This window comes from Microtus pennsylvanicus, chromosome 9, assembly GCF_037038515.1.
Source record: "Microtus pennsylvanicus isolate mMicPen1 chromosome 9, mMicPen1.hap1, whole genome shotgun sequence".
NCBI classification, from domain to species: Eukaryota; Metazoa; Chordata; class Mammalia; order Rodentia; family Cricetidae; genus Microtus; species Microtus pennsylvanicus.
In genome coordinates this window covers 18,676,512-18,696,464 of record NC_134587.1, presented here as the reverse complement: position 1 = coordinate 18,696,464, position 19,953 = coordinate 18,676,512, and the positions used below count along the sequence as shown (strand labels likewise).

General features: G+C 38.7%; 1 protein-coding gene across 1 annotated transcript in view; it reads right to left on the bottom strand.

The window, feature by feature from the left end:
- Window positions 1-4,975: 4,975 nt before the first annotated feature.
- Ifih1 (interferon induced with helicase C domain 1) overlaps window positions 4,976-19,953 on the bottom strand; it is a 48,501-nt gene continuing 33,523 nt past the window's right edge. Inside the window, exons 7-16 of the mRNA XM_075985034.1 lie at window positions 19,071-19,288; window positions 17,582-17,698; window positions 15,891-16,014; window positions 15,130-15,390; window positions 14,150-14,409; window positions 12,018-12,167; window positions 10,019-10,180; window positions 7,724-7,914; window positions 7,124-7,214; window positions 4,976-7,029 (exon numbers count right to left, since the gene is read on the bottom strand). Of these exons, the coding sequence (XP_075841149.1) occupies window positions 6,850-7,029; window positions 7,124-7,214; window positions 7,724-7,914; window positions 10,019-10,180; window positions 12,018-12,167; window positions 14,150-14,409; window positions 15,130-15,390; window positions 15,891-16,014; window positions 17,582-17,698; window positions 19,071-19,288 (1,754 nt within the window). The 3' untranslated portion in view covers window positions 4,976-6,849. The remainder of the gene's footprint in view (window positions 7,030-7,123; window positions 7,215-7,723; window positions 7,915-10,018; window positions 10,181-12,017; window positions 12,168-14,149; window positions 14,410-15,129; window positions 15,391-15,890; window positions 16,015-17,581; window positions 17,699-19,070; window positions 19,289-19,953) is intronic.

Below are 19,953 nucleotides of genomic sequence, written 5' to 3'. Positions count from 1 at the left end.
TTCAGGCCCATGGTATCCAGCAGACATTTCCATAAAGCAGGAAAATTCAAAGTCAGTCACTATCTGCTGTGTCCTGCAAAATATCTTGCAGACTCCTTCATGAATCAGGAACCCCGAAAGATCATCTCACCTTAGGCAAGTTCAGTAGTCCTCTCTCTGCGGGTTCTCTGTGTCCAGTTTATGCAATAGTCCAGGCAAGAGCAGTTTCTTGCCCAAACGGCTATCAAACTCCATAAGGATCCTCTTCGATGCCCATCTTCCTCTTGAAGTAGATTGGTGCTGCCAGGAGCAGAGTGTCTCATTGTCATGAAAAGTCCTAAGTTATTAAAACATTAAATGTCCTATTCTGTAATCTTTGAAAGACATGAAGAATGTCTATCTAAAATATAACTCTATATATCTAGAAAATCTAACAGGACTACAAGCTTTACTATTATCGATGATTATCCATTAACAACCTATATTTCTTAATTATACAATACATATTTAAATGAACTACACAATCACAATACCTTAATCAAAATCAGAAACACTTATACATATAACAAAATTGACCTTAAATCTCTATCAATAAAGTAAAATCTATACTAATGCAAATTATTTATACCTATATCATATCCCCCTTTAAATGTAAAAGAACTTATAAACCATATTTGGGAACATGGGCGCAGTTTTTTCTCTCCAAACTGCATCCTGCTGAATGGGGGCGTCGTTAATGATTTTAGGGTGTAACCTGTGTGCCAGGTTTATCTCAGTTGGCAGTTGAGTGAAGTAATTTTTTGAAGATGTTCACAGCAACCCTTCAGGAGGACGTGGTCCATCATACCAAATCGGAATAGATGCAATCCACAGGGTCTGGTCCTCTGTGAAAACAAAAGAAGACCCTCTCCAAAGCATCATATCCTTAGACCCAAATTCTGAAATCATACCCTCATGATATCCGTTCTGGTTCCACTTGGCAGCCCATATAATGAAATGTCTCTCTGTACTTAGCTCCTTCACAGTCAAAAATTCCAAAGAAAACACAATGCACACAATCCAGACTATCTGTGAATTTTCCATTTTTACGTGGCTTATTTTTACTCTATCACTTTACTTTATTCTGTCTCTTTAAAGACTTTACCTTTTTTTTTAACATTAACTTTATTTTCTATATTCTTTTTCTTCTCTCTCCCAAGCCTACGTACATTTATCCAACAGTGTGACTCATTTAGTGGTCTGAGTCTGTCCTATTGTGAATCTGCAATTTTTTACTATCCAGGAGCACTTTTGATTTGCGCTTTTAAATCACTAGGCGCTTAAGAATCTAAGCTGTGACATTCCTAGGTTAACTTTTTGCTTTTTGAGCATGTATCTTTGACCTGTAGACCAGGCTGTCTTTGAACTCTCAGAGATCCGCCTGTCTCTGCCTCCCAGGCATTGGGATTAAAGGTGTTTGCTACTACACCTTGAACTCACAGAGATCTGTTCGTTTCTGCCTTCTAGGCACTGGGATTAAAGGCGTGTGCTACCACACCTTGAAGTCACAGAGGTTTACTTCAAGAATTTTAACTTTTAGTCTGCATATATTTTAACACTATAAATCATTTAAAATTTTTCTTTGTCTTTGACGTTCTCTTTACTGTATCTCTGTTTTTCTGACCACATGAGTCTTTAATGTACCAAGCAATATCAGTAGGACTAAAGCCGTGGCTTTGATGGCTGGATCCAGCCCATTCCTTAGATTTCCAGCCTCATGGCGGATATACAGGCTGCAGCCATGTTTATAGCCACACCTCTGTGGCGTTTCAAGGTCCCTGCCAGCAAGCGAGCTACAACAGACAACACTCAAATCCTCTCTCGGTAGCCGGCCCTCCTGCCTCAAGCAGTCAGAGTTTGCCCTGGCAGGATGGCCCAGAAAGCTGGCATTTTTAAACGGCACAGCTTTTTTCCTGCTACGGCTGAAAACCGAAAAGCATGCGTTCAGCTTTTCATCAACACGGTTTAAGTGTTTCATGGCAGGACCTCTTAATGAGCTGCAGGCTTTGCAGCTAAAGCTGAGTCAGGAAGCCTCTCTTAGATGAGGTGCTTGCTTGCCTTTGGCAAGCAGAGTAAACCCAAGAGATTGCCACAAGAAACATGCTTTACTCTATTCTTTTCCAAGCTTTCTCAGGCTTCTGTGGATTCAGTTAGCCACACGTCTGGGTGCCATTTGTAGTAATAAGGAGCGGTGGGGCTGCGTCCCCAACACCCCAGCCGCCTGTTCGGCTAGCTTATGCCCCGAAATAATTACATAGACACTGTATTCATTTAATCACTGCTTGGCTTATTTCTACCTGGCCTCTTCTAGGCTAACTCTCGCACCTGGACTAGCCCATTTCTTATCATCTGTGTAGCACCGGTCTTACCGGGAACATTCTAGCCTAAGTCCATCCTGGGTCGGAGCTTCATAGTGTGCGTCTTCCCTGGAGCGGGGAGCATGGCGTCTCTCTCTGAGGCGTCTGCTCCTGAGAGGAGAGCTGTCGAGTCTGCCCTGCCTTCCTCTTCCTCCCAGCGTTTTGTTCTGTTTACTCCTCCCACCTATCTCCTAACCAATGAGAGCCAAGCAGTTTCTTTTTATTTAACCAATGACCTTCCTCCATCAATTTATAGTTTGCTTAATTGTTCAAAATGAAAGAACTAGCCATCCGAAATCCTAGTGCAAGCTTACAAAGGACAGTGGAGGACCGGTGGTAAAGGTGTCATTGATGTTGACAGAGTGGTCATCTTTGGTTAAGTATTTTTATATTTTTGTAACCAAATGAATCACTTGAATTCTTATCAAAGAAATTTCATTTTTAACATTTGTATAAGATAACTAAGATACAAAAAATATGTTCAAGTAACATTATACCCCAGTATATTATTAGATGCATGGTTAAATATTACTTTCTATTATCAGTCTTCTTCCCCTGGTCCTACTCAGGATCTTGGCTTTAATTGTATTTGAAATGTATGAAGTGATAAATAGAGCTAACCTCCATCTACATTTCATCTTCAAATGATGTGCTCATGGAATTACATTCATGCAAAGAAAGACTTGGTATTATGCTGTGAAATTTCTCTAAATATTGTAAGGAATATCTACAACATTTCCATATTTCACATATATATAAAAATATATATTTATATATATACACATACATACATACATACATACACATACACATATAGTTTTTGAGGCCCTTCATATTTTCAATAATATTTTATTCTGAGATTATGATATCATTACATCTCCCCCTCCCTTCTCCAACCCCTTCCATGTCACCATCATTCTCTTTCAAATTTATGGCCCTTTTTTCTTAAATTGTTGTTATGTCTATGTGTACTCCTAAATATATAAATTCAAGCTGATCAATCTGTATAATTTTACTTGTATGTGTATCTTCAGGACTGACGATTTGGTGTTGGATTCCTGGTCCAGGCTTAGAGTTTGGTACTGCGGGGGTTTGAACAGATGTGAGGTATAGGGAGGACCAGTCAGACTCACCAGGCTAAACCCTGGAGAAGGATCCATATTTCATATTTTGCATCTTAGAATCTGAGAAAAAGTTTTAGGACTTAGAAACAAACAGCAACTATAAATTGCACTATACAAAATTACTGATGGTACCCTAGCTTCTTATTCTCATGTAGTTCCTAACTTAATCATTGGGACGGCATTACTATCAATTCTTTAGGTGAAGACTGAACATAATTAAAATCATTCTGAGATAGATCTAGTTAAATCTGAAAGCTATTGAATGAATAAAATGATATATTTACATTGATCTTTGTGTTTTGCCTGTAGAAGCTAAATCCTTCCTTTAGCCAACCTGAGGGCATATTAACAACTATAATATGTATTACTACTACTTCTTGGGATGGCCCCTCTTTGACAAGTCTAGATAGGAGAGGCTTCAATTTTGCATGCATTTTACTTAAAGATGAAATGCAGATCTAAAACGCAATATTACTCTGTTCTTCCTATATCTTTGATGACTACAGAAGCTTCAGCTCTTTCAGCAATGCCCACTGTGCTCTGTGGTTATTTCTTGTACATGCTAACTGCTGGCATTATTCATTTCAGTGCCTATGTTTCCAGGATAACTCTTCAAGGTCGTTATTATTCCTTTTGACCTTAAAGAGATTAGTGGCTTACTCTCAAAGTCCCCAAACTAGTAAAGAGTCACATCTGAGTTTGTCTTATCCCACACTCTATGTACAAAAACAAATAATATCTAGCAAGACTAAATATGGCAAAAAAATAAGTTTCTAATTAACATCATAATTCTTAGAATTCTTGGAACAGCCTCAAGTCTGTGTCTTGTTTTGCGCTTAATGCTCTGACTCACACAGTTGTTTACCAGTTTCATGAATATTTTGTGCTAAGGGTTGAGTGAGCAATACTTTTCTTGCAAGCTCTCCCCATTTCTGTCCTGGAAATGTAAATTCAGCTGAATTCTGGGAAGTGACATCTGGATTTTGTTTTTGAAGGATCCTAAGAGACATCAGCTGAAGAAGTGGCAAAGGATGACTTCATATCTGAGTAAGGAGCAGAGTGACGTGGCAGAAGCCTTAGGTAAGGCACAAGATGTCAAAGGTACCCGGTGGGTGGCTTAACTTGGGCAGTGTAAATATTCATCTTTCTCTTTATTACTCTCCTCTAACTTCTCTGAAATGTGTTTGAGACTCCCACATCTTCAAAGCTGTAATAACAAGGGGAACTCAAACTCTTCCTCGGTTTTGCCAGTTGAGTGGTAAACAACGCCTTCTGGGCCGACTTGTTTTCTCTGAGGCGGTACTTTCGGCTGCAGCCGCTATTGAATTGCAGAGATGAAAATGTCTACTTCTTTCATAGCACACTTTACTTTGAACACCTACTTGTGACATGTACTAAAAGCTTTGGAGAAATCATTTTATATTCATGGGCTATGTTTTAGAGCGGACAGGGAGCCATAAGCACAAACCATGGAAATGTTAGGGTAGTTAGGGAACTTTAATCCAACCACTTAAGAGTCCAGAAGAAACACAGATGTGTGGTATGAAGTCACTGAAGGGCATTCAAACAACTGAAGAATAAAAACTAAGGCATTCTCAAGCCGGGATTAATGGCTTCGCCTCACAGGTACATTCTGGTAACCAATGTTAAGGATTCTACACTATTTAGTAATAATTAATCAAGATACAACACTAATTATAGTGGTTTTAAAAATAAAGTATGTTTTCTATAGTTCAAGTTGCCAGGTATCATCACATATTAAATTATATAGTATCTGAAATATATGCCCTTAACTTTAAAGAAGAAACATCTCTTTTTATTGAAACAAAAAAGGGTAAAACATTAACAAGAATATTTGTTGATACCTCAAAAGCAGACCGCATGTGTTACTGTGATCCATTAAGATATCTTAGATATTTGGTTTCTTGCATAGTTTCCAAAACATTTTAGAATAAATAAATACTTTAAATAGTCAGATGGAATTTTTAAGGCATTTAAAGAAAACTAACTCTTCTTTTGTGTGTTTATATTCCCAAGAGCTCTGATTAGTACATTCATCTTAGCTCAGGTCTTATCAATAAAAGATTCAAAATATCTTAATATGCATGTGCGTTTCTCACAAAAACATTTCATAAAATTAAAACACTTTCAAAGAACGTGATTATCTTTCAAAGTAAATTGTGTTCCTGTTACTCTAATTAAGTAACATGAGATTCCTTAGCAGCTTTGAGAGTTTCTCCTGCTGGCCTTGAAAAAATCACATGAGATATAGTTAGGGTGGGCTCCTGAAGAGGCCACAGAATAAAGCATTCCTGGGATGTGAGAGAAATTCCTAGTGGAAATGTAGCAAGAAAGCAGAAACCCTAGCCAGACAGCTGAAAGGAAGCAAATTCTGAGTGAGCACGAAAGTGGATTCTTTCTTGCTGTGGAAGAGAAGAGTCTGGCAAACCTTGATTACAGTCTTGTGTGGAAACTCTAGCTAGACATTTGACCTACACAACAGCTGCTATATAAATGGGTATATTTAAAATCACAAAACACAAAATGATATAAATCTTTACATAATTAAACAAATGCAGCATAAACGAAAGTGACACGTCTTTACACAGTTAAAATAATATTCCACAGAATAAACAAATGTAATACATCTTTGCCCAGATAAAATAATATTCCACATTGATCCGTGACAGAACTGGCTGAGATTGATATCTGGGATTCTTCTCTCTTATACTCCGGTATTTTCCACAAAACTGTAACACTCTACACTAGTGAGTATTATTGGTAGATTTTCTTCAACCCTATTGTTTTAGTTACTTTTTTTCCATTGTTGTGATAACATGCCCTGACCAATGCAATGTGGGCAGGAAGGATTTCTTGTAGCGCCCAGTTTAAGGTCATAATCCATTCCTGTGGGGATGTCACAGCAGCAGGAGCTTGGGGTAGCTTGTCATATTGCATTCCACAGTCAAGAAGTAGAATTATGAGTGAAAATGCAGGCTCAGTTAGTTTTCTCAGTTTTATACAGTCCAGGACCCAAGCCTGGAGAATGGGACCATTCGCAGTGGTCAGTTCTTCCTACCTTAATCAAGTTAAAACAATCCCTTAAAGGCAACCCCAGAAGCCCATCTCCCAGGTGATGCCAGAGCTCATCAAACTGACAATTTAGATTAACAATTACATTTATATCCAGTAAGGAGTATGTATTGTGTTCTTTCTTTACACAAGTTAAAACAAAACAAAAACGATCGTTTATATATTCTTGTATTAGCTCAGTGGTGTAATGACAACATCAAACAAAATCATACTGAAGTTTGAGTTGGCAACATTGTAAACTAAGCATGAATCAAGAGCTAGTCTTCATCACTATACAGGCAATATTCTGAGCAATCAAGAGCAGGGAATCTGATAGGCAGTTCCACCCACTTCTTATATTGTTTCTTTGACGAGTCGTTTTGGAAATCCACTACAAAATTCCTTATTTTGAGACAAGGCAAATCTAAACCTTTGTGCACCATCATGGTTCCCCAAGCCTAGAAAACAAGAGAGAAAGGAGAAATCAAATGCCCATTCAATTTAACATTCCTTTTGGCCAAAGTACAATGGAACCCACTAAAGTTCGCTCACCTGGCCACATTTGCAGATAATCTCTCCATTTGTTTGATAATCTGCAAACTTCTTTTGCAGTGCTTTGTTTTCTCTTACAATGTAGAGTCTCCTAAAACAGTCCCAGAGGAAGGAGCACCAGTGAGACTTGACAAAGTGACAGTACTCAGTCATGGGTTTATCATGTGGGACTTAACAATCACCCAACATGGCTGGTTAATCTTGTATCTTGTTCTTTCTCATCTGCTCCCCATGATTTTTGTAACAAAATAGATGGATGTCCCCATCCTACACCTTCCTCCCAAGTGTCATACTGTCCCTGGGTCTCCTTTGAGGTCCGCTGTTATTTTAACTTTTCAGTCATTCAGAATAATTGAGATCAGATCCGGACATCTGCAAGTTAAGTGCCTTGTGTCAAAAGGCCTTTGTGTCTTAGTTTGACTCCCTGTCTCAAGGGAGATTACTTACAAAACAGAGATCAGATTATATGAGAGGGACTAGAAAAGGGGAAAATTGTGAAAAGAAAGGAAATCTCACTCTCACTGTGTAAGCAGAATGATTACAATGGCATGAACCTCACCTCTGCTAAAGAAATCTAGACCTGGGTCTGGCTGCACTCACTTGAATTCCGGTGTCATGTTGACATGATGCATCTTCTCAATCACATGGATGTCTTCTCCTGAGCAGACGAGCATACTACAATTTTTGCAGAGTAGAGTTATTAATGATGGGTTGTTATTGTAATGCTTTGCAATACTTCTTTTGATTTTCATTTTCTTTTCCAAGATACTTTGTACCTGTAACTTCAAAATCTGTGTGGAGACAAGAATAGTGAATTAAATATTTCTTCATAGTTTTATGGACACGAACGAGCTGAAATTCACATATCTTAGATTGTATTCTAGAAGATAAAGATGAAGAGACAACAGCACCAGATGAATCTAGTATACAGTCTTCTACTTTAGTCAATGTCTACCTAAGTCCAAATACAATGGAAGGAAGGAATGAAAGGTGTTGGGTCAAGTGGTGTGCAATGTTTGGGTTTATTCTAGATGTTTGATATAATTTTAACTTTACAGTAAGACTGACATTTTATGACATACAAAACAGACTTTGTCTTTTGTGTCAACTCTCACTTTCTATTCGTGGTTGCCTACACACTGCTGCCAGTTGCTCTCTCAGTAACTGCTAAGCAGGAATTCTTTCTGGGATTCTCGAGTGTAACAACACTGTACATAGTCCACTTCATTGCTGTTCTTTCTCTTCCATCCATCTGAGAAGTCTTGAGAGGGCAGATCTCTTGCTCAAGGGACACCGAGAAAGGCAGTCCATTCTGGAGGCCCTGGATGGATCATTTGTCATGATTTGAATACCTCTGTATTTATGCGTGAATTGGACCCACAAAGTCTTGTGTTAATAATAGTATTAGGGGAAGTGAAACTTAATCTAGTTGTGTGCTTAGAAACGGGGCCTTTGAGAAAAGATTATCTTGGATTAGGAGTTAGGGGTAGAAGCCACAGAATTGAATTATGGTGGCTTTGTGAGGACAGAGAGGGCACACAGAAGTTGAGGAACATATACATTCCTGCCATATGTGATAACAGATCGGGGGGTGAGGGCTTACAGAACCCTCCCTGTTCTTAGACCTTATCGATTTAACGCTGAGTCAAACTCATAAACCTCTTTACGTTATAAATCAGTGTACCATAGGTATTCCTTAAAGTAATGAAAGGCTAACTAGTACAATGTTTTAGTCTACGGTTTGGGAGACTCTGACCTGTGAGCTACAGAGTATCCTAGAATCCACCTAAACAACTTAGTCTTAAAGCATCAGCTTTTATAAGAATCTCACTAAGTCATTGCCTTTAGTCATAAATATGAGGGAATAACTTTATTGCAGGATCATTTAGTGAAAAAATGTTTGGTTTACTTTATATTTAAGGGGTTTTAAAATGTAAGTTTGTATGAAAACCTGGCCAGGAAACCTTGGAGTTGGTTACATACTTTGCACACCAATTTGAAAGCACCCCTCCCTAAAACTCTATTTAGGGGAGAGCCAATTCTAATGTTAAGAAACTAACATTCACACCCATATGCAAGGGTGTGAATTTTCTTCTAAATGGATTGTTTGCTATTATAGGAGTTACAGTCTTTACTTCAGTGGTATGAAAGTTTCCTGAAATATTGTATAAATATATTCTTTTTTTCCCCACTGTGTGCTTTCGCCCAATTCAAATAACTGTTAGTAAATTGAGATTCAGCTATATGACATATTACGTACATTTTAATCATTCAGAACCATGGGGTCATCCTCGTGCCTCAGTCTTCTGAATGCTGTGATTACAGACACGAGCCATCAAGCCTGGCTACACAATCCTATTCTAAGGTCATAGTGCTCACGACTGTATGATATGCACAACACTGCGAAATTTGTGTTTATTGTTTGTGTCCCCCCATCCTCACCAAGCACACACTAGAATCTCTACTACATAGAGCATATGTTTTATATGGCACCATGGTCTCTGTTTCTAGAATACTGCCTGGCAGACAATAGTCATTTTATAAATATTTCTGTAATAAAGACACTGTATTTGTATATATGGATTGGATCAAACTGAAACTACCAGGTAGGTTTCAATGAGTGAGTTTCACAAGTCTTTCTGGAAAAGGGCAGCCTAATTTTATATTACCAAAGTTGATGTTTGGTTTCCCTGCAATGAACAAAATTCCCCCATTTCCTGCCCTCCCATAGATCTTGGGGCTTTTTGTGAATCTGGACTAAGCACAAATCTTCAGACAGGAGGTGATAACTCAGCACAATTTCTGTCTGGAGAAGTAGCCACACAGACATCAGTGGCCACCAAATGTAGCCATTTTCAGATGAAAACTAAACTCAACAGTGGCCAAGAACAATACCTCATGCGCATACTCCTCTGGTTTCATATTCTGAACACGGTTTATAGCTTTATACATCATCTTCTCTCGGAAATCATTAACAATCTCACGTTCAGTAACTCCCGAGCCGCTGCTGGTGACCAGGACATAAGTGCTTTCATCGGCTCTGGCTCGACCGCGGGCCTGAGAACATCAACAAAGAAACAAACGATGTGTCTTGCTATGAGCTGTTCCTGGGAAGATAGTCTTTGTGGGTATCAAGCCTTCAAATGATCTCTCCATTCTCAGTAGAGGTAGTTATTACCGATGGCTTGTAGATAAACTTTTTCAAACTTAAATGTCCTCTAATGCAATGTTCTAGAATGATTTTGGCAACTCTAAGAAGTCAAAATAATACACCGCCCATATAGCTCTGCTGCACCCTGAGCAACTGTTATAAACCACGAAAACCCTGAGCAGTGGCTTGGACCAGTGAAGCCATCTATTTGAAAGGAAGAAGGATGAGGACAAGGCATATTTCTGGCCTTGGCACCAGGGCTTCTGCGCACACAGAACTGTTCCTGGCAACCTACTTTGGACTTTACACATTTCTCCAGAAAAATATGCACATAAAAAGAGACCAATTTTTTTTGTTCTAAAATTTTCATTTGTGTAAACAACAAAATATGACAATATCCACTTCCCATTTGCCCTCCCCAACATGCATCTTCATGTCCTCTTCCTGAGTTTTAATGACCACTAAAGCCATTCATTTAGTATCCCCATAAGTGCGTGGGTATCAGGCCATCCAACAGAGCATAAACAACTAGCACTGATAGAGTGGAACTCACTAGATCCAATCGGTCACTGGAGTTGATATTGACACATTTTTAATAGTAGAAGCTTGGTTACCTAGCTCAAGAGTTTAGCTGTCAACTATAATACTATTCCTGGGCAAACTGCCTTGATAGTATAGTCAGAAACCTCTGATATATAGATCACTTCCTGAAATAATCTAACTGACCGATGACATCCATCTTCAATAACTTGTCATGCAAGAAAGGATGAAATAAAACCCTTTCATGTTTAAAGAATAATGTCCTGTATTTTCTTCATCTTAAGTCCTCTAAATACCATGGCATTGTTAATATAGGTGAGCAAGAGAGCTGTGAAATTTGGATGCAAACTGAGAAATATTCATTTATTTACTGACCCCACTCAAGATTTTATAGGAAACTAAACATAGAAAAGTTGCATGACTGAAGGAGGAAAACACAGAACTGCTGGGCTCCCTGAGGTCTGAATGGGTTACTTTGTCAGACATTTGTGGACAGTGTGGTTCAGATTCCTATTTCCACCAGGGAATCACTGACATCTTAGGACTGAGGAGGCCTCTTCTGAGCTTTGTAATGGGGCCAATTTTATGCATGGTCTTGGAAAAATCTCAGGACATAGAAATAGCAACCAAAATAGGGTTGTTTGTTAAATTATAAGAAGTTGCCATAGTAGTTCAACAAACAGCAGTCATATAAGAGGCTTTGCTTGCAGTTCTTTAAGATTGGTCTTTAAGCAGAAACACAGTTGTTTACTTAAAGCTAAAGAGCGACGTGGGATTTCCCTCTGTGTGATTAATAAAGAAACTGCTTTGGACCTATAGCAAGGCAGAACTTAGCTAGGTGGGGAAAATTTAACTCAATGCTGGGAGGAAGAAGGTGGAGTCAGAGAGAAGTCATGTAGCTCCTCGAGAGCCGGATGGAACTTTATCCAGTAAGTCACTGCCATGTGGCAATACACAGATTAATGGAAATGGGTTAAATTAATATATAAAAGTTAGCCAATAAGAAACTAGAGCTAATGGACCAAGCAGTGTTTTAAGTAATATAGTTTCTGTGTGATTATTTTGGGTCTGAGCTGCGCGGGGAAACAAACAAGTGGCCTTATTACAACAGAGGTTTTGTGTTGTTTTAGTAAAAAGGAGGAATCCATATAGGCACACACAGGAATGAGAAGAAACACGCTAGGTACAGATCTCTGAGCATACCTGGACCATGGCTATTTCATTAGTGACGAGGCCATAGCGAATAACGATATTGCATTCTTTGATATCCAGGCCTTCCTCTGCCACTGTGGTAGCGATAAGCAGATTTATTTTTCCAGTGCGAAATTTACTAATGACTTCTTTTTGTTCATTCTGTGGAAACATTTTAATAAATTAAATTTTGTGATGCTAAACACATTCAGATCTTCTAATTAGGAGAAGAAATCATAAATTGCAACTGGTCAGTGCAAATCAGAGGATTAGATCATGCGTGGATTTGCCGCCATCTGTTTTTGGCAATGAACAAAGACATGATGGTGAGACAACATTTGATTTCCAATCTGGGATTACCGCACAATAACAAAAATATTTCCATCCTGCAGTCTGGAGGTGGGAAGAGCATTCTTTATGCCAAGGAAATAAATTGATGGGCGATTTGGGAGGAAGAAAAGGGAGAGAGGTGTTGCTGGCTCAGAAAAGGCTTGGCTGGGACAGGCTAAAATAGGGTTTACCTTTCAGTATGTCAACCCCAGAGTCTGAGATTTGGGGAATTAAAAAAAAAAATCAGTGAACCATTTATATCAGTTTTGGGACATAGAAAATTTCCCATGTATATTGCAGTTGGTCACTTTAAGGATCACCCAGGAAAAAACAAACACAAAAACCTACAGAACAGTCCAGAAAGGATATCGGAGAAAGTCAAAGTGCCGGGTGTCTCCAGGCAGGGGAGCTGGAAAAGTGGGTAGCAGCATTACTCTTTAATTTTACTTTGAGGAAGATTGAACTTTAACCAGGGTAAATATAAGGCCTAGTCAAAAGACAATAGAAATTAAAAGCAGCTGACTATATGACTGCAGCCTAATCACCATGAGTATTTTTTTAAATGTGAACTTTGAAAGTTAATATAAGTCAACTGAAATCCAACCTCTGGCCTTGACATTAGAGAAACAGCTGAATGTAAGCCCCATCTGATGTGGACAGTCGGTGGTGTTCATTTCCTCACAGCTCTCATCAAAGCTGCTAGCCTCTGGCATCAGCTCACACTTCTATCCTCATAAACTAAGCAACCTTAACCTTCTAGACCAAGTGTGTGCTCTCTTACGCCCTTTCCTCTCTTCTTAAAAGGCAACGTGAGTTTTTATTTGTCTCATTACTGTGGAAGAACATGATAGAAACCTCCCTGACAAATCTTTGCACCTTCTACCTTCTTCCTTCACATCCATTGATTTAAAAAAAAAAATCATGTCTTTGATTTTAGCATACAGCTGTGCCTTCATTTCAAAGAGTACTTGAATACGAAATTCCAGGCTCAGGGCTCTAAGCCCTCAGATCAAGTACTTGCCTAACTGTTATCAGGATGGATGGGTTCACTCCAGTTCACAAGGTGAGACCGCAGGGCTGGCAGCCCCTAGATTTAAATCAGCTACCACCAGGGAGTGCACAGGTAGTGAGTGTCAGGGTGAGAAATTTCAATTTTTCTTCTCTTAAACACTAAATAAATTTGGTTTGTTCCACTTTGTGAAACAGTGATGGCCTATCACAGAACTGAAGCGTCTCCTCCCCAAGCCAGACCCAAGGGAAAGTTAGCTTTCTGAAGAATATTTAAACAGGTAAGACGATTTTTTAAACACAAAAACCATTTACAAGCATCTTTTTTTCTCTCAGAAATGGTTTTTACTGTGCACATAATAAATAATATCATTTTAAAAGTCTGGCAAGGGAGCATAAGCCTTCTCAAAAACCCTGTCCCTACCGTTAATTCCTCCAGGTTCTTATAGGCTTTATTTTACAAATATTTGCTGCACAGTTTGGGTTGTAACCCACACATCCTGTGCAGCTTTGAATTCCCACTTGACTTTATATTGTGAATATTCCTTTGCGATGTTGTTAAGGTAAAAGTTCCTCTTCTTTACAAGAGGCACCAAACTTCAGAAATCCCTGTAAGTATGTAAAAAGAAAAGGGAATTCCGAGATGTCACTTAACTCATCGAGTACCAGCTAACGGCCTACCATTAATTCAAAAATGAAGAGCCTCCTGGGATTCTGTTTGAGATGGCGAAAGGATTGAGAAGTATCGCAAGCAATTAGAAAGGGCTGGTTGAAGGGTAAGAAACGACTCCAAGAAGTTGCTGCACCTGTGTCATGGGCTTGACCTCACTGCTGTGTCCTGCTCCGATGAGATGATGCGCTTTGATGCCGACTTCTGCGAGCTTTTCATTTTCTGTAATCCACTGGGAAAGGGCATAGGTGCTCTGCCGCGTTTTTGTGAAAATAATTCCTCGAGATGATTCCTCAGACTTTGTAAATTGCTCCAATATAGTGTTTCTTAATTTAATGAGTTTTTCATTTTCGTATTTTGGGTTTTCAGCAAGTTTTTTCAGCATTTTCTTGTTATCTTTAAAAATAATTATTAATGTAGTTAGCATGATGTAGCTACCCCACTAAGCTCGCGTGTGTGTGCGCGCGCACACACACACATACACACACACACGCACACAACCTATTATGTACCATACATATATCCAATTTCTATTGGTTAGTTCAAGAAGAAACTGACTTTAAAACTATTAAAAATAAAATTAGCTTGCATTTGTAAGTTAAATAAAAAATTTAGGTGGTGGTGCATACTTTTAAGATGGTATACACACCTTTAATCCCAGAACTTGGGAGGCAGATACAGGTGGATCTCTGTGAGTTCAAGACCAGCCTGGTCTACAGTGCAAGTCCCAGACAGGATCCAAAGCTACAGAGAAACCCTGTCTTGAGTCTTGAAAAACAAACAAACAAAAAAAAATCACACTGTCAGTTATTACATAATGATTCCCTAAGACACGACTCATCTATAGGTGATCTTCTTGTGATATATTTAGTGTTCAGACTTGTTAATTAATTAATTGCAATGGTCTGAACAATAAAAGCTGGATGGTCAAATGGTTAATATGATCACACAATTAAAAGTTAACCTGTGGTATCAATTATAAATCACAGTCTTCATGAAATTCTTTTTGTTTTAAGATGAATTTTGAAGGCATTCTGTAAAACTCAAAGAGAGCAGTGAGTCTCTGTCTGAGAGGTCAGGGCAGGAACCTGGGCTCTGTGTTACACTGAATCTTACCAAAGAATAAATTCATGAGAAATTTATCTGTTTCATCCAGCTTCAGAGGTTTCTTTACATCGTCATTGCTGCTGGCATCGTCTCCGCTCTCATCGTCGTCCTCTAGGGCCGCGAGCTTCTTTTCTTTCTCGTCGCTGTAGAAAGTTTCCAGGTGACTGTATGCGTCAATCATCCGGATCGTGTCATTGATTTGTAAGGCTTCGTTGTACTTCCTCAAGTGCTCTGCACAGACACGGTCTTTGCGGTTTCCATCTTTAGCAGCTGTGGATGAAAACAACTCTGTGAGTGAGGCAAAGGGCAGAGAACCGTCCTACAACTGTGTTGTAAACTTGATTTGGTTGTGGCTCCGAAGTGAATTCACTGTGGTGTTAGGATGAGCAAGGCTCCATATGCGCCACGGGCTCTAAAGGGGCTGGTTGTCAATGCCAACGCTCGCTGCCTGAGCTCAGTATGAGCAGGAACGTGGACCTGAACCATGGCTGAACAGCTTGGAAAAACACATCAGTAAAATTGCCTTTGGAGACAGAGCTGTTGATAGCTGCCTTAATACTTTATATATAATAAATGAAAGTGAAAACCGGGTGAATTGACACCTCTTCCCTCAGATGAGGAGTTAGAACATGCGCGGGCTTGCCCTACACACAAAACAGAAATTCTACTTGATGTTCCATTTGCTTTCAGATTGTTTCTGAGTCTGAGAGCATCATCTAAAATCTTGGTGTAAACAAGGAAAAAAACTGTTAGATTGAGACCCAAATTACCTTTATTTTCCATACGAATGGCCCATTGCTCATAAGGCTGGGTTCCAAAATCTGACATTGGATTCATTTGGCAGTAAGTTTGGATGCTGGTCATAATTTCTATAAGTTTCTCTTTAAATGGATTCTAAAAACAATTACACAAATATTACTAAATGGCATTGTCTTTGTTAAAATAATTTATATATTATAATTGATTCGGAATCATGAATTAGACAGTGTAACAGTGACTAATAACCTGTGACCACTTCTTTGTATGCTGTGTTTGGTTTTTACCATTTTGCTTCTACCATCAGGACACCAATCCTGACACCATAAACCTCTATCATAAATTGCCCACCTAAATTTCTTAAAAAGTCAGTATTACAACCCTTGAAAGCTAAAGGCAATCGCAAATATTTATTGAATCACTGTCACAATTACTTAGACAGTCTTTAATTGTAGTTAGGTAACATTCCTCTGTGATTATCAGGTACCACTATTTCTTCCAAAATACAAGCAATCGACATCATTTGGAAAAATCTAGATATAAATTCAACTTGGATAAAGTTCAAAATCAGTCAAGACAAATAGTTTCCCTTAGCATGGGAACTGGAAAAAGAAGGAGTCTAGAGGGCCTTGTAACGTACTGTCTAGTTATCTAAATTTTTCTACATAAGTATGGTCAATTTATGAAAATCCATGGGCAACATTTTGTGCTTTTCTCCACACACTGAACTTTTCTAAAGAGTAATTTTAAAAGTTAAGTAAACGAAGTATGGCAATTCTTCTCAAAGGATATTCAGGGAAATGTTTTTGGATGATCATGACGAGAAGCACGAACTTGAGTTTATCAGGTAAATACCAGTGACAAGAATTGAAAGAGCAGGTATAATGTAATCAACACGCCAGCATAGCTCTGTTTCCGAATGAAATGGGCACATTGTAGAGGCTGGCACTGGCCTGGTGCCTAAACACTGCGAGCATTACTGCACACATATCCCATCATTTAGTCCCATAGCCTTAGGAGGGGACTTCTCAATGGGACTAAATTTATTATTCATAGCTAAGATTTATTAAGTCTTCAATTCTATGAAAAAAAGAATTGGAATAACCTATTAAATGTAACATCCATATTGGCTATAAGCTATTTTTTAAATTAGTGAAAATATTCATCAGAAAAGCATCGGTACATTAAATATTTTACTTTTTCACAATCAGTGTTTTCCAAGGAAAGAAAATACACAAATGAGAATATCTATTGTCAGAGCCAACTGCAACAGAATGGCTCCCTGGAATGTCGAAAAACCAATCTTGCAAAGCATCAAGTCAGTAAGAGGGCATTAACTGCTACAATCCCTGTAATTTAGCCATCCCATGCTCCTCAGACAATGCTCCCCCTCCTCCAAGAACCGCATGTAGTCAAATCCTGAACTACGCTCCATCTAAGACAGAAGGAGGAGGAGGATGGTGAGGACAATTCCTAGTAGTGTTGCTACCTTTTGTCAGTTTTTAAAAGTATAAAATGATGACTGCTTTGATAAAAAATGTTAAATGCGACTACTCATTTGGTGAATGTAAAAGAGCCCCGGCCATCTTTAAACATATATATGTATGTTTATATATATATATATATATCCTTAAACATATATATGTTTATATATATATATATATGGCATTGCCAGACAAATACATATGAACTGTTTGGAACATACTTCTCTGGTGTCATCAGCAATCACAAACTTCTTGCATGGTTCCTTTATTTGGTGTTTAAGTTGATCAAGATTCTCTTTCACTGTTTTAATGGTAAAGGCATCAAGATTGGCACATATCTGAAAGAGAGACATGTTAAGTATTCTTTTCTTACGACCGAATGCATAGTTTTATGTCAATAAAGTGTAATACGAAGCTTTTTGCACAAATATGTAGTATAACATTCCGTTCAAGTAATATGCTGCATTATCTTAAATGTACCATTTTAGCAATGCCTACTATGGATGTATTCAACCAATTATCAATAGTATTTGTTCTGGTTCTAAAAGTGTGTTCTACGTCTAATTCTAGAAAAAAGCTGTCATTTAAATTCCATGTCATAGCTTAGAAATAAGTGGATAGCAGGATAGTTTTGTGGCAGCTGCTGTCTGTCTGTATCAGGCTGCGACAATCATGGTCACGTTCTTGTCCATGCATCTCCACTCTTTTCTACATATGACGAAAGCACAAAGGGAGGGGCTACCTTCTTCTTGGTGCCTAGATCATAGGCAGCAGTTAGGCCTTTACTCCAGTAATAAGGTATATCCTGGAGACAATCCTTTTCTATTTTTTTTTTTACTTTAGCAGTTTCTACTGAATTCCACTCCAATGAGAGGCTTCTTAGGTCCCCTGATGGTCTCACCTGAGGTCAACAGCAGCACTGTAAATAGCACCCTTATTTGGGGAAGTTGATGGGTGCATCTTTAATAAAAGATCCTCATATTCCTATTTCCCACTCCCCCACCTCCCATCCCCAAACCCTTATTGAAGGGACAGGGTCTCACTCAGCATGAGCTGGCCTGGAACTCGCTGCAAACTCCCAGCAATCTGCTTGGCTCTGCTTCCCAAGTGCCAGGATTAAAGGCAAGAACCACTACATTTGCATCTTTTATCTCTTCGTGTGAGTAACCCATGTCCTAGACTGACACATAGTGGAAAAAGACACAAAAAGCATGCTGCTTTGAAAGTCACGGAGGAACAAGTCATCAGCAAGGAGAATTATCAGCATGTGTGCTTTAACTCTGTGTCTGTATCAAGAGATCGTGGCGCTCAAGTGTTGAAAGTCACGGAGGAACAAGTCATCAGCAAGGAGAATTATCAGCATGTGTGCTTTAACTCTGTGTCTGTATCAAGAGATCGTGGTGCTCAAGTGTTGAAGTAGAATAGCTGCAAAGGCATTCTATTCAACCCAAACTTCTCACTAATTTTGGTTGTGAGCCTAGCCTTTAATAGCTGAGCCATCTCTACAGTCCTTCTCACTAATTATATCCAGCTTATATCGTTTATGAAGGATATTGCCATGTTGTAGAAGATTGAGTCGATTTTCTAGAGGCAAAGCAAACAACCTTCAAGGATGACGTTGGCACTTGAACTCTCAACACGTATTGAAAATCCTAAGAAGCCTAGGCACTCGACAGAGCTGGTTGGTTGTTCATAAACTCGGAGACTTACATTTAAAATATGTTTTTCAGCCTCGGCTTGCTTTTTGGCTCCTCCAACACCTGGTGAAGCTGTCAGTCCTAGGATCTGAGGCAGGGGAATTACTGGCTTGTTTTGTTTCTTGTGGGCATTGTTTTTCAACTTCTGCTTCAAATACCGCCTCATGATGTTGTTGTACACCGCCTCCTTGTTGGTATGATGGCATTCGTCAATGATAATGAGGGAGAAATCTGAACAGAAAAGGTGGGAAGTGTTCACCCAAACTGGCCTAGAACAGTAGGACAAGAGCCTTGAAGCTAAAGGAAAGAGCTACCTCTGCATATCAGTCATCCGGAAGAATACTGGTACTGCCCTACTTCAGTCTGCTGCTGTGACTTTACCCACAAATACAACTTTACCCATTATTACCATGCATGAATACAAAAACTCATATGTGGTCATCATGACTCTGTTCCTATTAGCTATTATCCCTGTCTCAGAACAAGATCCAGAAAGTGTTAGTGAAACTCATACCTTTCTTCCAAACAAACAATAAACAAACATCAAACACAAAAATAAAATCTTCCCAGGGCTCCACTTTTGTTCTTGAACAAAATTTTAATTTTAGCCTGAGAAACTCTATTTTTATTACAGCAAGTGAAAGTATGCTATTTAGAGAGGGATGATTTTGTGTTGTTTAAAGCTTGCATTTAATTATTGTGGTAACTTTTACTTTTCTCGGTCTTTCTCCTAATCATTTAATTATTCCAAATAGTGCAGGCAGGATTGTAGCCTCACTCTACAGTAAAGAAGGTAGTTCTAATAGGATATATCACCAAATTTTAAAATTATATATATAATATTTTATATATATGATATATATTTATATTACAAGCTAATTATTCTCTCAGAGAGA